The sequence below is a fragment of the Lepisma saccharinum genome, chromosome 20, assembly GCF_977018435.1.
Source record: "Lepisma saccharinum chromosome 20, izLepSacc3.1, whole genome shotgun sequence".
Lineage (NCBI taxonomy): Eukaryota > Metazoa > Arthropoda > Insecta > Zygentoma > Lepismatidae > Lepisma > Lepisma saccharinum.
Genome location: NC_139248.1, coordinates 16,687,656 through 16,705,702, shown reverse-complemented (window position 1 = coordinate 16,705,702; position 18,047 = coordinate 16,687,656). Strand labels below are relative to the sequence as shown.

The following is an 18,047-nucleotide window of genomic DNA, read 5'->3' as shown; positions in this document are numbered from 1 at the left end:
AAAGTCTCAGTAAACATGGTGTCGTAAACAAACCATTTGTGAGATAATTGGAAATGTATGGTTATGATCCAACACTGACTTGATTGTTTGAACACACTGTATGCTTGTCTTCTAGCACACTCCGAGGTTTCTTTGTATAAAACTGAACACTGCTGAAAAGGGTCATTGTAAGCAAACAATACATCCTGTACAGGACAAAAGGCATAACAGGCATTCTACTTGTAAAGTGACAAGTGCATGATGTGTACCAACAATCACGTTAGTGGCGGATTGTAACCATACATTTGAAATTCACAAACTATTTTGCATCTACTATTGTTTACTTTTTACCATTTTAGTTTGTGCTATCACTTCTGATACACCCTGTATACACCCCTGTTTTGTATGCATCAGTGCAAAATTTGTAAAACAGTGAGATGGAATGTAGTAATGTTTCCCAAACTGAAGACTGTTGCTCACCCTAATCAGAATGTGTGCACATGCCTGTGTTCGAATTTAATCACCAATACTGACCATTGTTTTTCCAAACTTTGAGCATCCGGCAGAATGTAAGCAAAATGCTGATAAATACTTTTACAGATTTTAAACATCCAGAAAATTTTGAGCGAGAACCATGCAGGCAAGAGTAGGGAAAAAACTGGGTAGAGTTCTGTTACTGTAAGGCATGGTATCTGGCTGATAATCCTTTATTGGAGGAGGCATTCCTTCAAATTTCAGAAGGTTCTCTGTGTCTAGCTGTTCTTTCTAGCATTTCTGGAAAACTACTAAGAGCTTAGAACTACATCCCTAATCGATTCCAAGAAAAAAATAATTATTTTAGCCACATGTATCTCAGAGATACCACTGTACCGATATAGGATTAAAGGATTTTTTTAAAATTTTGTGTGACAAGTTCCCAATTTTTCATTGGTGCCATTTTGTTGAGAAATTGTTTTCAATAAGTTTAGTTTCATATTATGTGTATTTTGACATTTGAACCAATTCCTTATCTTACACTGGAGCCAAATGATGTGCAGGTGCTTTTTCCTGAAAACTTAGCAACTGAAAGGTATGGGGAAATATCGGGTTTTAGTCAAATTCCTGGATGAAACAAAAATTAATTTGTTTCTTTATTTGACACTATTATTGAACGCAAAATATCATTGTCTTGGAATAGCCTTTGCCTCTATAATGACTAGGCCTCGGATTTTTAGGTTCTAAAAAGTGTGCTTATAGGTTCCTAAAATAGGCTCTAAAAATCCTAAAATAGGCTCTCAATATCTTAAGTTAGGCTCCAAAAATCCTGAAGTAGGTTAAAAAAAACTAAAAATAGTTCAAAATTCCTAAGAAATACTGATTAGGTATATTCACCGGCAATGAAAATGGGACACCTATATCCTGAAATACGCACTATCTTGCATAACGTTGTGTGTGTTGCCTAACCCTATTTCAAATGCAGAACGTATCCTTGGAAATTTGCTATTAAAATCCACTCTTAGCCGCATAGTTAGGCAACAATCGTTTTTCATGTTATCCACAGTCAAACTCTGCAATTTTGTCTGTGATGATCATCTTATGTGCAGAAAATAATCTTTCAACAAAAACGTAGTCAGTGGTGCAAACTTCAATGCTGAAATGTTAGTTTGTAAGGCGTGAATGCCACAAAGCACTGAAGGGACAAAAGTGAGCAACACCACATGGATCAGACCACTTTGGATTGTACAGGTAACAGTGGCACCAGACATTTTGCTTTGTTTATAGCTTTGAAAAATCACGATGGACTTTGGAGGAAGGGAAATCGACAGAGAGTACGTTTCAAGCATGTTCGTCATTGAATTTTTTTGTGACCAAACAAAGCAAATGCCTCTGTGTGATATAAAAATCCTGTAAAACCTTTAAAAATATATAAGAACCTAAAAAAAGGCTTGATTTAGATGCATAACGTAAAACAGGTTCTAAAACGCAAAATAGTTTTTTTAGGCACTATAAAACTTCATCAATTGTTGCATTTTTAATGAAACGCTGACATAACTTATTATTTCTTACATACCTGTTTAGATTAAAAACCTAAAATGCAAGGTCTAATAATGACCCAAGGAAATAAACGGCTGGGTGCAATGTTTTGAATGCTGTGTTGGGGTAAGGTACCTTTATTAGGTAGGCCATTCCCGAGGTTCCGAGATTTTTTCCCTTGATCCTGTGCATGCTATGACATCATTAAGAGGACAGAATGGAACTTGTTCCGTTAGCATATATGGAAGCTTGAAATAAATGGGTCGATTTTTTACTTATACACACCTTTTCTTGAACGCCGGTAGAATGAGTACAAATCACCCTGTTTGTGCTCTTGCCACGTGCAATAATAATAGAAGAAAATCGCCTGGAATACATCGCTTCCCAAAATACAAGTTGCTGCAGCAGGATTGATTCAATTTGTTCCTCCAAATTTCGGACTTACTCAGTGGTGTAACCACAAAGGGGGCAGGGGGCATTGCGGGAGTCAATTCTAGGGGAGGCAATCATTGATGGCCAAGGGCGCCTGCAGGTGGCACAGAGGGGCAATTGCCCTATTCTATTTCAAATTTTATTCAATATAAAAATACATTTTGTAAAATTAACTTGCTCGCTTCGCTTGCAATGCCTGCTTTTCTCAGTCTCGTCAAGTTCAGACCCGTAGCTAGGTGGTGGCGAGAGTCGGCCATGGGCGCCAAATTATCTAAATTAAAAAAAAAAAGTTGTGAAAGAGAGAATTCCTTGGCACCATGTGATGTTTTCAATTTCAAATATTGGATCTAAAAATGTTGTTTTGCGCTTCGCTCGCAATATAATTGTTTTCTGTAATGTAATGTATTTATATAATATGTTTTGTATATATGTATTGAATAAAATTTGAATACATACATAATTTAGTGTTAGCATCTAGCATATGCATTTTCTTATTTTATGTCGCTCCATGTTGCATAAGTTATGTGTAAAACATATGTTGTACATAAAAGTTATACATGTTATATGTACAAAAAAAATATCTCCTGTATGCATTTATCATTCATTTTCTGCCACTCAAAAATACAGTTTGTGTGCTTGTTTTCCATTATTAGCTAATGTAAAATTGCTGGTGTTGAAAAAATATTTCAAATAGTTTGTTCTAAATAAATGCTTTAGCACAGACATCTACCCCCTTTTTGTGAAATTTATGAGGATAATAACATCTTTGATACTACTACTACTACTACTACTACGACTAGTAATAATAATGCCATTATTAATGTTATTATTATTACTATTATTATTATTATTGGTACATTTATCCTGGCACTTGCCCCCTCCAGACAAAAATTTGTGGTTGCGCCTCTGGCCTTACTTCCACACTCGCCTTCCGTATCATCACGTATGCATCGGAAACTTTTAAGACTAAACTCAATCTTTGGAATGTCATATTCATACACCCATGTTTCAGCATTTAATTGTTCAAATAGCTTCTGACCATGACATTGTTCAGTGTTTGTTGATCTGCCAAAAGTTAAGGCACAGAGTGTGTGGAAACATGACACATCTTCAATTTCTTCACAAACTTCATGAACAGTTATGCAGTTTTTATGAATGTACATTATGGACTATTGCAAAAAGATCATCATCCATTGTTGTGGAAGGCTGTAGCTTTGTGATTATCTTCAATGGGTGTTCTGTCTAATTTGAAACATTGATTCAAATTGCTCAGGAGATTGTATATAGCTTGTGTAATCCTTTTTCAAAAGCTTCTCTCAATATCTGTCATATCCGTATCTCAGCAAAAATGTTCAAATTTGAAACAAAATATTACATGTTGTTCATCAAGTTTGTTCATGTTTCAACTATAGGCTCACTGGGATTTCTGTGTCAATTATTGACTCCGGGAATTCTGCGTGAATTTTTCTCCGTAGATGTGAAAAATAGAAACTTTTATTAATCCAAATCCCATTGAATTTGTACATATTTATAAATGCCCTGAGGCAAGTGTTTCACAGTTTAGCTTTTATTTTTATCGAGGAAAGAAAAGGAAGCTGTGTGGAAAATAAAACAGAATTCTCTCAATCCATTTACCTTGTTAGTAGTGTCCTTTGAAGAACAATCATTCTGAGGGATGAAAGATTATTGCAAGAGAACATACCTTGAGGTTTATTATGTAAATTTGAGTTCAAAATTCTCCTACAATTAACAATTTTTCGAAGATTAGAATACATATCACAAGATTTGTGACTTGCGTTTGTAGATGTATTTCGAATCTGAGTATGTGAAATGACAAATGTAAGCTCCACACCATAAATGAAATGTTTTTAATATACATACAGTTTATTGAATTGAATTAGAATTTTGATACATTGGAATCCCACAGACCCTTCATATTGTTTATTTATTTGTGTGAGTATGTATGTGGGCGGTGAGAGGCTGTAATACGTAAAGTTGAAATAGAGAAACATCTGCTTGTACCCTTGAATTTTTTTAAAATTCGCCTTGAAAACTGGGAATTGTAATTTCATTTTATAATTGTCCTAGAGTGGTCACCAACTAAAAAAATTAAAACAGCCAACTTATGGGAAAATGGTTCATTTCATCCCATTTTACTCAGTGGATGAGTGTCTCATGCGACCTTCCAAGCATGATACTAAAGTGACACAGTTGTGAGTGAACTGAGGTGAGCTGAGCTGCCCTGCCCTGCCCTCCATGACAAATTGGTTAGCACAGTATGCTATGAAGCCAGGGGTTCCAGGTTGAAGTCCCTGCCTGAACATGGTTGTTCTTTGTGAATGTCTCTTCATCAATTTCATCATGTCATCACTGATTCTTATCTTTGCAATTAGCCAAAAGTGGCAGAAATGTGAAGTAAAATAAAGCATACCGATCAATGAACCGAGATGACTTTTTGGAACCTCATTTTACACCTGTTGTGTTCAACTGAATTTGAGACTCCAAATCGTACAATATTTTTTTCATTTTTCATAAACAATTGATTGGTAGTAAGAAAATATGTTTCATACATTTTCTATAGTTTTTTAGTCTTAAGTATGTATAAGCCCAGTACAGGCACAGGTTTCTAAAGAAATAAATTTAATGCAGTCTTCTTTCCCAAGAAAAGCTATGAAAATAATTTGCTTATATGCAAATTGATAAGGGAAGTTAATATTATTTAGTATTTTGAAATGTTATATCAGATTAACACACTGTTGCATATTAATGTCAGTAATTTGTGTCTGCATGCTTAAACTATCTTTATTGCAGCAATTGTATTCAAGAGTGTTGATTTTAAGTTGTATGTTCTTGTATAATGTATGCTGACATATATTTTCAGGAATTAAAGGAGACTTGGGACCAAAGGGACCACCAGGAGACAATGGACAAAATGGAGAATTTGGACCTCAAGGTCCACCTGGACTTCCAGTAAGTGCATCATATTTCTTTGTTCATATAAGTTTCCAGAAATTTGTTATCCTAATGAAAAGAGTGATAGTCAATTGTTGTCACTCTTGTAGCATCAAAATGTTGAGATAATTTAGAGCTATGCTACAGGAAAGCAAGAAAGTAATTGATGTATAAATCACACATTACAAAATCAGGTTAAAGTTGATGTAATCGCACTTACCTTTGTCAATGGTGTTCAGTGTTTGTTTTCTCTCATCCACTGATATGGTAGATGAAAACTCTTTTTCAGTTGTTCTAATCCTCATCTATAGACAATTGACAAAAATCATCTTTCAGCAGTTCTGATGCAATTGGTAAAATGTAGGGCTGAGCTGATACTGATCCCGATGTATCAGTTTTGGCCAATACAAGAGGTATCGGTTGGAATTGAACTACCGATACCAGCCGATACTTTTACGGCATATTGGTCTTTCACGGAGCCCACAAAAATACCACGCAACACTTTCGTGAAATCTAATACCCTGGAACTTATGCAAAATTCAAACTTCTTTTTATTTTCTACTAGTTTTCCATGAAAACTATATTTTATGTTTACATAATATCTATTTTAATATTCTGATGTATTTCTTGAATATTCTAAAGCAAATTTTTTGGTAAATTGATGTATATAATTGGAGAACAATATTACACACCAATATTGACCAATATATATTTTGAACAAATTTTAATTATTGCAATTCTCATGTATCAGTATTGGTGGGAATTGGTAAGAGTATCGGCATCAGTTGAAAGTGATATCGGCTCAGCCCTAGTAGAAAGTATCTTCCAGCTGTTCTGATTCTTACCCACTGATATTTTCGATGAAGAGTATCTTTCATGAGCTCAAGATTCTTGCCCAGTGCCATAGTGCATGAAAAGTATTAGGGTGGATGAAATGAAAATGGAACAGGGACCACAGAATGAAATCAGCGTGGTTTTTTTTCAAACGTAATTTCCAAAGTTAAAGAAGCACTTGTCCTACTGTTTCACCAAGTGGTGATTACCCTGCTTGTAGAACTCCTTTGGCTGAGATCGGAACCAGTTGCGAACATTGTCCATGACTTCATTGTCCAAGTCGAAGTGCCAACCCTTCAATGCCTTTGATCAAGGCTATATGGTGGGTGTTCCAACACTGTCCACCTAAGCATCGCCACAATGTACTTTGTAACAACTGACGTATGTGACCGCATGTTGTCATGCAGCAAAACCACTCCAGAGGACAACAGGCTGGGCCGTTTGACCTTGATACTGGCCTTTGGATGATACTACTACCCGGCCGCCTATGCATATCACATGCTCATGTGGGACTATCTAGGGCGAGTCCATTATGCAGTAGGGGTTTCCTTCCTTATGTCCCGTTCTACCTCTACACAGGGTTGTTGCCACACACATACATAAATATAACCCAATACATCCACTGTTCCATTTTAATTTGTTCCACCCTCATATGTTTCTTATTCCTTTCTCATTTATTGTTGTAATGGATGAAAAAAATGTTTTTCGCCAGTTGTGAATCTTGCTCACAAGAATCTTCACAAGCAAACACCTGTTCTGACACTCGCCATTGATGCAATAGATACACACATACTTTTATTTTCACCCAATTATTGCATTTAAATTTTCACAACTTCCTGTTTACGTATTATATAAGATTTCAGTATCTCTTGATCTTATACACTCAATGAAAATAGTAATATATATATATATATATATATATATTGCTGTTCTTACATCATAGGCATAAAGTATCTCGTTTCTTCTAATTAGTTGGATGTTCCTCCCACCATATGTAAAATGGATAAAATCATGACAAGAGTATATTTCTGAAATTTTAAAATGTGCAACTGAAAATCATTAACAAATGTTTTATGCTTTCAGGGCATTCGTAACCTGATTGTGTTGTAATGTATAAAGTCAGACCAAAAGCAATATAGTGGGTCATGTTAATAAAAAAAATGTATCTGTGCTCATGAATACATGCAACAGCAACAGAGTAGCTACTCAAGACATGAGGATATTCTCTCCCTCTCCCCCTTTGTAGTGATTTCTCCTGCATATATCCACATTTTTATAACCTGGCAATGTGTGTATAAAAAAAGAGAGAGAGAGAAAGAGAGAGTGAGGGAGAGAGAGTGAGTGAGAGTGAGAGAGAGTGAGTGAGAGTGAGAGTGAGTGTGTGTGTGTGTTTGTTTGTGTTTTTTTTTCACACACTCACATTCAGAAATGTGAATGGGTTGTATGAATAAGACAACATTTGCTCATTTCTGTGGCCATAGTGGCTCAGTCGGTAACGTGTCTGACTACCATGCTAAAGGTCCCGGGTTCGATCCCTGGCTGGTTCAAATCCGGGAACTTCTCTAATGATGGAAGCCGCCCCTGCGCCCACCTAGCATCGAATGACATGGGTACCTGGGGGAAACCCTGGGGGGTAAAGGCAGATAATGCTGATCACATCACCCCCACTCATGACCGGATCAAGAAAGTGTGGGGCATTATCCCCACACCCCTATACGCCTTCATGGTGTGGTGCTAAGCACAGGGAAGCACTTTACCTTTTTTTTTTCTTATTTACTCATTTCTGAAATTTTTTAATCATGTGCTCTGTATGAATAGAGACTGAGAACTTGCTCTCACTGGGAGTACCTGCTCCAAAGATAAGCATGTGCTCACAATGTATGAATAAAAAAAATCAAATAACTCAGTAGAAATGCTCAACTCAGTAGCGGTTGCTGATTTCAGCTGGTGTGGCTTCATGACGTGCATCCTTCCCGTCCTGCCAACTATCATCACACAAGATAGTCATAAGTAAATGGAAGTGAGGGAAATTGCAGGCCCCAATACTCAGAGGAACAAGATGATGAGTCATGTTCTCTTGAAGCTTTCACTTTACTTCGCCTGAATATGTTTCCCTTCTCTTCCTCATCCTTTTGATTGATTCATTTGGCTTATTTCACTTCACTTTTCTGCTACTTTTGGCTAATCGTGAAGATGATGAGTGATGATGTGATGAAATTGATGAAGGCACACTCACAATGAACACCCATGCCAAGGCCAAGATTCGAACCTGGAACCCCTGGTGTCATAGCACATTCTAATGATCACCCTGCCATGGAGATCAGCACTTCCTCAACTTTTGATTGGTTATTCAGCTATCATTTGAGAACAAATGCATTTTGCACCTGCTCATTTTTACTAAAGCAAATTCATTTGTGAAAAGTGTGTATTGTTGTTATTATTAATGATGTTATTATTATACTATTTGTTATTGTGATTCATGATAAATTGCTTATTGAAATCAGTAAATAGCAGATTTTTATAAAACAAAATATGTAAGAATGCATTGTTGGTGTGATTAATATCACGATATATGGAAGGCAGGATGTATGGGATTTTTTGGTGAACTTATAAATCAAGTGTTTGAGCCCACTCAATGTTTTTCAAAAGTTGGCACCCCTGCTCACTTCTAATTTTTACTATTTTTACTTTATATTCATATGTAATATAAATGTACGAGGGCAAATCAAAAAGTCTTTGCTCCTATTTTTTCAGCTGAAATATTAGTGTGATTGAGAAACCGAGATATACATTTAATGCAATAGTTTTTTCTTGAAACGGCCCAGCGTTAACTCTTAACTGCTCTGCCGCACAGTGCTGCTGTCAGTTTGCAAAGATGTCTGTAGTACTCAACAAGTCCACGTCGTATGAACAGCAAAGTGTTATTCATTTTCTATGGAGCAAGGGACAAACGCCCATCGAGATCCATAGGGAAATGCAGCCGACATATGGGGATAAATGTATTGCTTTGAGAAGTATGCAGTGATGGTGTTGACATCAGAAAAAAGCACCAAGGAATTCTCGATGTGGACAATGTGGTTATCCTCCACGATAACGCCAGGCCTCGTGTGGCAAAGGAGACCATCGACAGACTTTAGTCATTCGAATGGTAGATTCTGGAGCATGCTCCGTATAGTCCAGACCTCGTCCCCAGGGATTTCCACATGTTCAGTCCACTGAAGATGTTCCTGGCAGGACAGAGGTTCATTTGCGACGACGAAGCGAAGACCGCTGTCTGGTGCTGATTCCACGATCAAGGAGCCGATTTCTACAACAGTGACATCTCCAAACTAGTGTTGCGATGGGGCAAATGCCTGAACCACTGTGGTGACTATGTGGGAAAATTGTGCAAAGTACATAGAACAATTCCTATATTTTGATTTCCTCGCATGTTTATTATTTCAGCTGAGAAAAAATTGAGGCAATGACTTTTCAAATTGTTTTTAATTTTAATTTTTAATTTTATACATATTTATACATACACTCACTTTCCTTTACTGTAATTTTTAGGGCCAGGCGGGTCCTAAAGGTGACAAGGGAGATTATGGCGACATTGGTCCTCCAGGTCTTATGGGTCCACCAGGCTTGCCAGGTCCTCCTGTAAGTATAAGGGCACTAACATCGAATCACATGTGATTTTTCTGTTTGGCTACAGTAGGAATTAATATAACCTTGTTTAAATTTACTGTTGATATTGGAGCTGAGTTTCTATAGTTCAGAATAGAGCTGTGCACATAAGTAGTGCAATGGAAATGTTTTTTTTAAACTTCCAGATTTTCTTGCATTATATACTTAAACGTGGTCCCAATTAATAGTCAATTCAATGCAAATGAAATGAGCCAAAAATATTTTAAGCAGCATGTGAACCAACCAGTTAAATCAGCATTAGTATCCAATGTTTTGAGTACATACATTGTTGTAATGTTCAGGGAATGTTGATTAGAAATCAAGGTAGAGGTGAAATGCATCTAAGAGAGAGCCTACTATTGGATTAAAAATTATAGATACTCTAGTTTGGACTCCAATTAAAAAAATTAACCAGTAGACCTACATAAAAATGAGTCACATCAAAATTTAGCTTGTTCAGTTCTGCGTTAATCTATGCTAACAATTTTTTTCCTCGAGAGTATGCCTTATATTTTGTATTGCTGTGAGGACAAATAAAGGGCAGGTTTTTTTTTTATTACTTTTGCAAACGATCGCTCTCTTTGAAATTCTGTAAATCAAAAACGGATTGTCCCATCTTTCTGAAATTTTAGTAGGGTGCAGGCAGAAAGGTTTTAAACACAGTCATTCAATTTCAGGTTTTCAAAATTTGTCAAAATGCAGTTAGTTTCAATTTTGCAAAACAACTTTTTCTTAGTATTGGATAGTCCTACAAATACAATATTGGTCTTGTTTTGAAGCACTTTGCATCTGTTTTTAAAATGCATTGTCAATTCAAATTGCAAAACCAATTTTATACAGATTTTTATTCAGCGGAACGTGGCAATGCTGCACACAGTGAGGTCCATTGGATCGTGGAAACTGCGGGCTGGAACTGCGAGGCATGCTTTTGTTCTTACAGCAATATAACATATAAGGCATACTTGAAAGAAATTGGTAAGCATAGATTAAGGCAGGATCGAACAAGCTAAATTTTGATGTAACTCGTTTTTATGTAGGTCTACTGGTTAATTTTTAATTGGAGTCCAAACTTGAGTGTCTATGATTTTTAATCCGATAGTAAACTCCACCTCTTAATACACACACATTTAACCTCACACTTGGTCTCTTAATCAACGTTCCCTAATGATGAGAGAAATGTCTGCATTTGAAACATTGGATGCTATTGCCAATTTGACCCGACTGGTAACTCAAGAACACTTGTTCAAATCACGTCGCCAGGAAAGCTGCAATGGAACAACTTCGTCCATAATTCATTGCCCAAAATCATGCTCTGCTGCCATATTTTAGGCAAACAGATCAGATCCTGTGTTGAAAACATGGTGTGTAAGCATTGTGTATATGATCTTTACTGCTTTACTGAAGTGATTCAAAGTATGATTGTCATGATCATATGAGAAATGTGTATATATAAAATTTCACAAATTTCTTGCTGTAACAAGGCTTTTCATGTGCTTTCCTTAACGAGGGATCTGTTTACCCAACTTCATGCTGTTTCTTCCCGAAGCACACTGAGTAGCATGATTTTACTTTTTATGATTTTACTTTTTAAAAACGAAGTTCTTTTGCAAAACTTTTAAAATGACAAATTTTGAATAATAACAACTGTCAGTACCTTGATTTCTTGTCAGAAGCCTTACTAGCGAAGACTGGTCCTTTCCAACTTATCCTCAGGAGAAGTCTGTTTTGATACATTTACTGTCAGGTAGCAAACTGATGGGAGCTTATCCAAATGAACAAAGAATATTTGAATTTTATATTGCTGGCACCAGCACAGTTGAGTTGCTGTAATATCACTTATGTCCATCCAGCCTGAACACTAACATGACAGTTTATAATGCAAGAAAAAATTCTAATTTGTATTGTTTATTATTGAGAAGTTGTGGAAATTGGGACCAAACTCCTATGTTTGATCCCTCTGCAAGCATTAATTTACATTTTTAAATATGTAGTTACAAATCCTTTGTGTGTTAAGTTATTCTAGTGTCTGCTTCAGTTTTTACAACATACCTGCAAAGATTCATTCTGTCTTTAGCAAAAAAAAAAATATTTGTTAGCAGATCAATTCCATTAATATCCATGAAACCAAATAACTGGTTTGTTATGTTCAATATAATTATAAAATAAAATTATTTGACATCAAATTCAATATATTTAAATAGTACAACTTTCTTTAAAAACATTATTAACAATAATTTAAACTGAACTATTTAAATATATTGAACTTGATATCAAGTCATTTTAGTTTATAAATTATTCTTAATAATTTAAACTGGATTACTATGCCAACAAAATGTTTTTAAAGAAAGTTGTACTATTTAAATATATTGAACTTGATATCAAATAATTATAGGTGCATTTCATGAACTCGATTGAAAATTCGATGACTAGAAAAAGCTGTGAAGTTATTTATATCTACTTCTCCTAAGCTGTCTTGGTATCAATGTGTCAGTGTTATTTTGATATTCAAAACAATTTGTTATCATGAATTGAGAGAAGATTCAGGGTGGCTACTCACCGGGAATTCCGGGAATTATGCGTGAATTATTGGCTCCGGGAATTAAGCATGAATTCTGCTTGAATTTTTTTCCATAGATGTGAAAAATTGTAACTTTTATTAATCCAAATCCCATTCAATTTATACATATTTTTAAATGCACTGAGGTAAGTTCTTCACATTTTAGCTTTTATTTGTATTGAGGAAGGAAAAGAAAAATCTCTCAATCTGTTTGCTTTGTTAGTGCCCTTTGCAGACTGAAGATTATTGCAAGATATCTTGAAGTTGATTCGTTAAATTTGTGTTTGAAATTCTTATAGAATTAATAATTTATTGTAGATGACTATATCCTGTGACATTTGTGACTTGTCTTTGTAGATGCATTTCTAGTCTTGAGTACGAGAAATGACAAATGTAAACTCGGCACCTTAAATTAAATATATATATCGTTCAATTGAATTGAATTAGAATGTTTGGATACTTTGGAATCGCAGTCCCTTAATATTGTTAATGTATTTGTGTGTAGGGGTTTGTGGGTGGTGAGAAGCGGTAATACGTAAGTTTGAAATAGAGAGAACATCTGCTTGTAGCCTTGAATTTTTTGAAAGTTTGCCTTGAAAACCGGGAATTATACTTGAATTTTATCATGGTCCTAGAGTGGCCACCCTGAGATTCCATTTTTTTTAAAGGTAGTTTTCACAAGTCATTTGCAGTGTTATTTATCATTGAGGGAATTGTATTCCGAGTTATATAGTGAACAGAAATTTAGTATTACATTACATTTGAAAATGAATGTAATTAAATCTAATAAAGAAGGTTGATTTACATTTTCTCGTTTTCCTATAGGGTTACCCAGGTCAGAAAGGTGAAAAAGGCGACAAAGGAGAATCTGTAAGTAGTTTTCCAGAAAATAATTTCATATTCAGTAATTCATGAAATAAGCTGGAGCATATTCAAACAATTTGCAGTTAATTTCTTGAATCTTTGCCATATTTTAAAATTATAAAGAGTGCATATACTAAATGAAATGTTGTGATCATTTACCTGAAACTTTACATTACTATACTCCAGCTCTTCCTCTTTTGTTGGGCCAATAATACAATTGGGCATAGATTTCTTTCAAATCTGCATTCAGCAACAATAAATAATTATTGGTGTTAAGTATTCTGAAATAATTTTTCTTTGCTGTTTTATAGCCATCATCGAGCACTCAGATTAGATATAGAGTAAGTGTTCTATATACTTTTTAAAATAATGATACAGTTCTGAAAGTTGTCAGGTTTTATTTTATGGTGTTTTGAATTACTTTTCTTAATGTGCTATGAAGGCAGGAGTCCTTGGTTAGAATCCCTGTAAGGGATAAAATTATTTTCCTATCATTCATTCGTACCAATGAACCCAAGTGGTAGAAAAGTAGCAGAAAGTACCTAAAATAGAAATAGAAAGAATAGCGAATGACATTTTCTAGAAGTTATTACATTTTGGAAAAAAATGTTGTCAGTACGATATATGATTGCAATTCAGGAGACTTGGTTTCAATTCCTTGAATCAGTGTTCTAAGGTCAGAATTTTTGTGACCTTCTCCTCCAGAAAGCAATTGTGGGCTTCACCCATATTATAATAAATACCTGGGGGGCAACCTGGAGGGTAAAGGAGGCTGGAACATGATGCTGAACACGTCACCACTACCTCCACATGCTCCTATGTGCCTTTATGGCACAGTGCAATGTGCACGGGGAACTTTACCTACCTTACATTTTATTAATTGTATGGTTTACACAAACGAATTTATTATTTTGAAAGCACAGTGAATTTTAAAAGTAAATTATATGCTACTAAAAACACACTTCCATAAAAAACTAGGAATGAACTGATGTGAATATTTTTCCGATACCGATAGCATACTATATAAAGTTGCAAATGATCCATGATCATTAATAACCAATATGGGTCTATGAAGAATCAGCTTATTAATAAAATTGGCAAAAATTTTATTGGTCCAATATTTCCATAAAGCAAATGTCTAAATTTACAGTTTTGTATATTTCCTAATTTACATTACTTTTCTGCCACTTTGGGCTTATTGTGATGATTGATGATGAGATGAAATTAATGAAGACACCTTCACAAAGTCTGGCCCAGGTCAGGACTCAAGCTCAGAGCCTTTGGTGCAGAGATTGTGAATTGACCACTCAACCTGCTAGGTCGCCAAAGTGGCTGTAATTTCATTTTTTCCTAAGGCAAACCCTATTTTTGCATAACAAATTAAATTTGCAACCTCCCTTTTATACAAAAACCTGACAATAAAACCAATCCCAAATTTATTTATGTACATGCACAATTGTGAAAAATATATTAGGACCTTCACAAATTCTATTTCGACCCATTCTTACACTTATTTGTATCACTTCAGTCCAGCTTATTGTAAAGTAACCTATTATCCATTGAAAGTATAACAGAATATTGAATTTTCAAAGTAATTTCTGCTTTGTTATTGCAACACAGCATCTCGTGAAGAGAGTAACAATAATATAATTACTGACAACTTTCAGATGAAAAAAGAAATGCAAAAAGGTTTGGTGATTGCATGCTTAAATCTGGCCCTTTTTTCTTTTCCCGGCACACGCTTGGGGTCAACAGAAATACAAAAAGCTTAGACGACGACAGGTAATTAATCTTGCTATATAACTTCTTCTAATATAAGAATTGCATTTGGTAGAATTAATAGATGTAACCTTATAATATTCTGTGAGTAGTTTCAGTTTTTTGTGAGTTTTAAGTAAAACCAGATTGATTTCACATGCACTTTTTTTTAATGATCCCATGAAGAACATAACACAAACTAAAAATTAGAAATTATTGATCTAGTGCTATTAATTTCACAGTGGTAAGTTACCAGATCATTACAAGTAAAAAGTACAACATACTGTCCTAAAATGTAGATACAACCACATTTGCAGTAGAAATAATATTTGACTATGAAATATTAGCATATAATGTGAAAAAGACACATTAATTTTTCACTGAATAATTGAGTATAAAATACCCAAACGTTAAACACTACCAAATGTGCAGGATGGGATGTGTTGAGGATGGGAAATAAAAATATCCAGGCATTCTGGATGGGAAATGTTCATTAATTCCAGATAAAGTTGGGAATTTCTTGGTACAGGAAATTTCAAGATATCCAGACACCAGAAACATTTTCAGTTCTACTTGCTATTTCTCCCTGATGTGGCCTCTCAGGTGACATAGTGGTGATATTGTTGCCTTGTTATCAAGGAGTTCCAGGTTCGATCTCCAGTGGAGGCAGATTGCACATCGGATCCCACTTTAAACTGTAGGTCCAGTCCCGATTAAACATTGTCGACTTTAAATGATTGTTCTCACAATTTCTGGAACAATTTTCCAAGAAATTTCAAACTTAAGGTGTCAAGAAAACTTCGAAAATTAAGTATTCTTAACACACCACCATTCGGAATTACTCGACTGTTGGGGAACCCAAAAAAAAAGGGAAGCAATTTCCCAAATTTGTGATTGGGTTCCATTCCCAGGGAAAGACCATATACTCCCCTACCTGCCCATAGCCAGAATTTTATTTTAGGGGGGGTGTTAATCCATCCCATCTAAAGGTGAAAAAGTGGGGGTAGCAGGCCTGAAGATAAATGCAAATTCCTCCAAGATTGTGATCATAAGCCTAAAATGCAAGACATGTCTTGGATTAAGATGTCCCCAGGACAAAGATAATAGTGTGGACCATGCAATCAAAATTTGTGGGAAGTTGGGGGAAGGGGGTATTTTCCTTGAAATGATATAAACCTTAGCATCATGTTACAATATGTGTAATGAGTGGAGGGAAGGGGAATCAGAATATATTTCCTCAGTAATTCATTTACTTTAGCTGGTTCCAAGTCACTGTTGCTACTAGGTGCACCATACTTACTTAATCCATTAGATGAAGAAAAGGAAGAATTTTGGTGGGGGTGATGAAGTAAAATGTTTAGTAAAGCTTAAAAAAAAGTGACTTTCAACAATATGATGGCGGTTGACATGCTGCCATAATTAAATATACTTTATGGGGATTATGACATGAATGGGGGGGGGTTGCCATTGGCCTTGGGTGGGTGGCGGAGGCACTTCTGCTTGTAGCATACGCAGTGCCAATGGCAAGACCACTTAGGTTGGCAAGGTAGCACCACTACTCCTAGGCTTCAATTGGCATTGAGACTACATTGTACTAAGCAACAGAAGGGGATACTTAATACCATTTCACTTGCTAATTCTAATCCATTTTACCTAAAGCTCTTAGACCCTTGTTAATAATCATGAGTTCTATTTTCTAAAATAAATTTGTTTACAAATCAACAACTTTTGAATCTCGTTCAATACATATCCAGAATACATTTACATGGGACATGAATGTTCCTCCGGGTTCCATTATTTCCCTGTTACAAGTCTGATTTCATCTTCATGTTGTAACATTGTAATCTCTAGTAATCCATTAATTATAGGAAATGTATTGTTATAATAAAGCTTAATGCCTTGCTGTTAACTTTGTCTATTATATTTTAATGATATTCTTCTAATTTTCTCACTAGTAATAACGGAACTTTTTTTTCTTCTTACCTTCAAATTTTTAGTGATATGCATTGTAAGGCTTTTGTGCTATAATAAACATTTATATATTAATTTCTTCATTAATACACAGCGCTACTCTAAAAAGCTTATTCAGGTAAAAGTGCAATGTAAAAGTTGAAAAACATAGCAGTTGTGAGGTATTACAAAATGAATTGGTAATTCATTCATTAAAGTAGTTTTATTCCTAAGAGGCACTGTTGTGTTGTAGGTTCCATCTGAAGCAAAAATTATCAATGTATACACATTCATGGGTTGAAATAATACAAACTAAAATATATCATCAACTTTTTGTGAAAATAAAACTAAAAAATATGCATGAAAGATTTGACTGGATTTTGCAATATTATTTCACTGTGACTGTGTACAAAAGTTTCATTACAAAACATTGAATATACAAGTCTAGAGAATAATTAAATGTGTTCACTCTAGTTTCCATATGTTTACAAAGTTTTAAAAAAAAAACACTTAAGGCCAGGTGTAACTTAAGATAAAATTTTCACCCAGGCAAGGTGGGTTTTTGGCAGTCCCCCTACTTTGCACCTCCTCCAATAAAAGCCTTTGCCATGTTATATATTTACCATTATAATTACAAAAAATAATAGCCTTATTCTGTTAAAGGACACATTAATTGTATCTATGCATTTATTTCATACCTTCATAATGATATCAAAATAACTGTAATCTCTGAGCTTACATTGCTATATGATTTTGCATTATACTTATGATGTTATGCACCAATAACTTCAATTAATTCATGTCTATACGAGGGCTGCTGGAAAAGTTTCTGCAATCAATATGAAAAAAGACACGTGAAATTCTGCGAATAGCTTTATTTTTTTCAAATAGGATCGATACACTTTTGCATATGCTCAAACCACTTTTGAAAGCATTTTTTCCACTCTGAAGCTGATACGTCAGAAACCGCTGTTCGGAATGCGTCAACAGCTGCTTCAGGCGACACAAATCGCTCACCACACATCTTATTTTTCATGTGTGG

General features: G+C 35.1%; 1 protein-coding gene across 1 annotated transcript in view; it reads left to right on the top strand.

Annotated features, from left to right (window-relative positions):
• The window catches only part of LOC146003359 (uncharacterized), a 545,908-nt gene that overhangs the window by 468,010 nt on the left and 59,851 nt on the right, over positions 1 to 18,047 (top strand). Inside the window, exons 12-15 of the mRNA XM_083141638.1 lie at positions 5,306 to 5,394; positions 9,760 to 9,849; positions 13,259 to 13,303; positions 15,053 to 15,079. Of these exons, the coding sequence (XP_082997764.1) occupies positions 5,306 to 5,394; positions 9,760 to 9,849; positions 13,259 to 13,303; positions 15,053 to 15,079 (251 nt within the window). The remainder of the gene's footprint in view (positions 1 to 5,305; positions 5,395 to 9,759; positions 9,850 to 13,258; positions 13,304 to 15,052; positions 15,080 to 18,047) is intronic.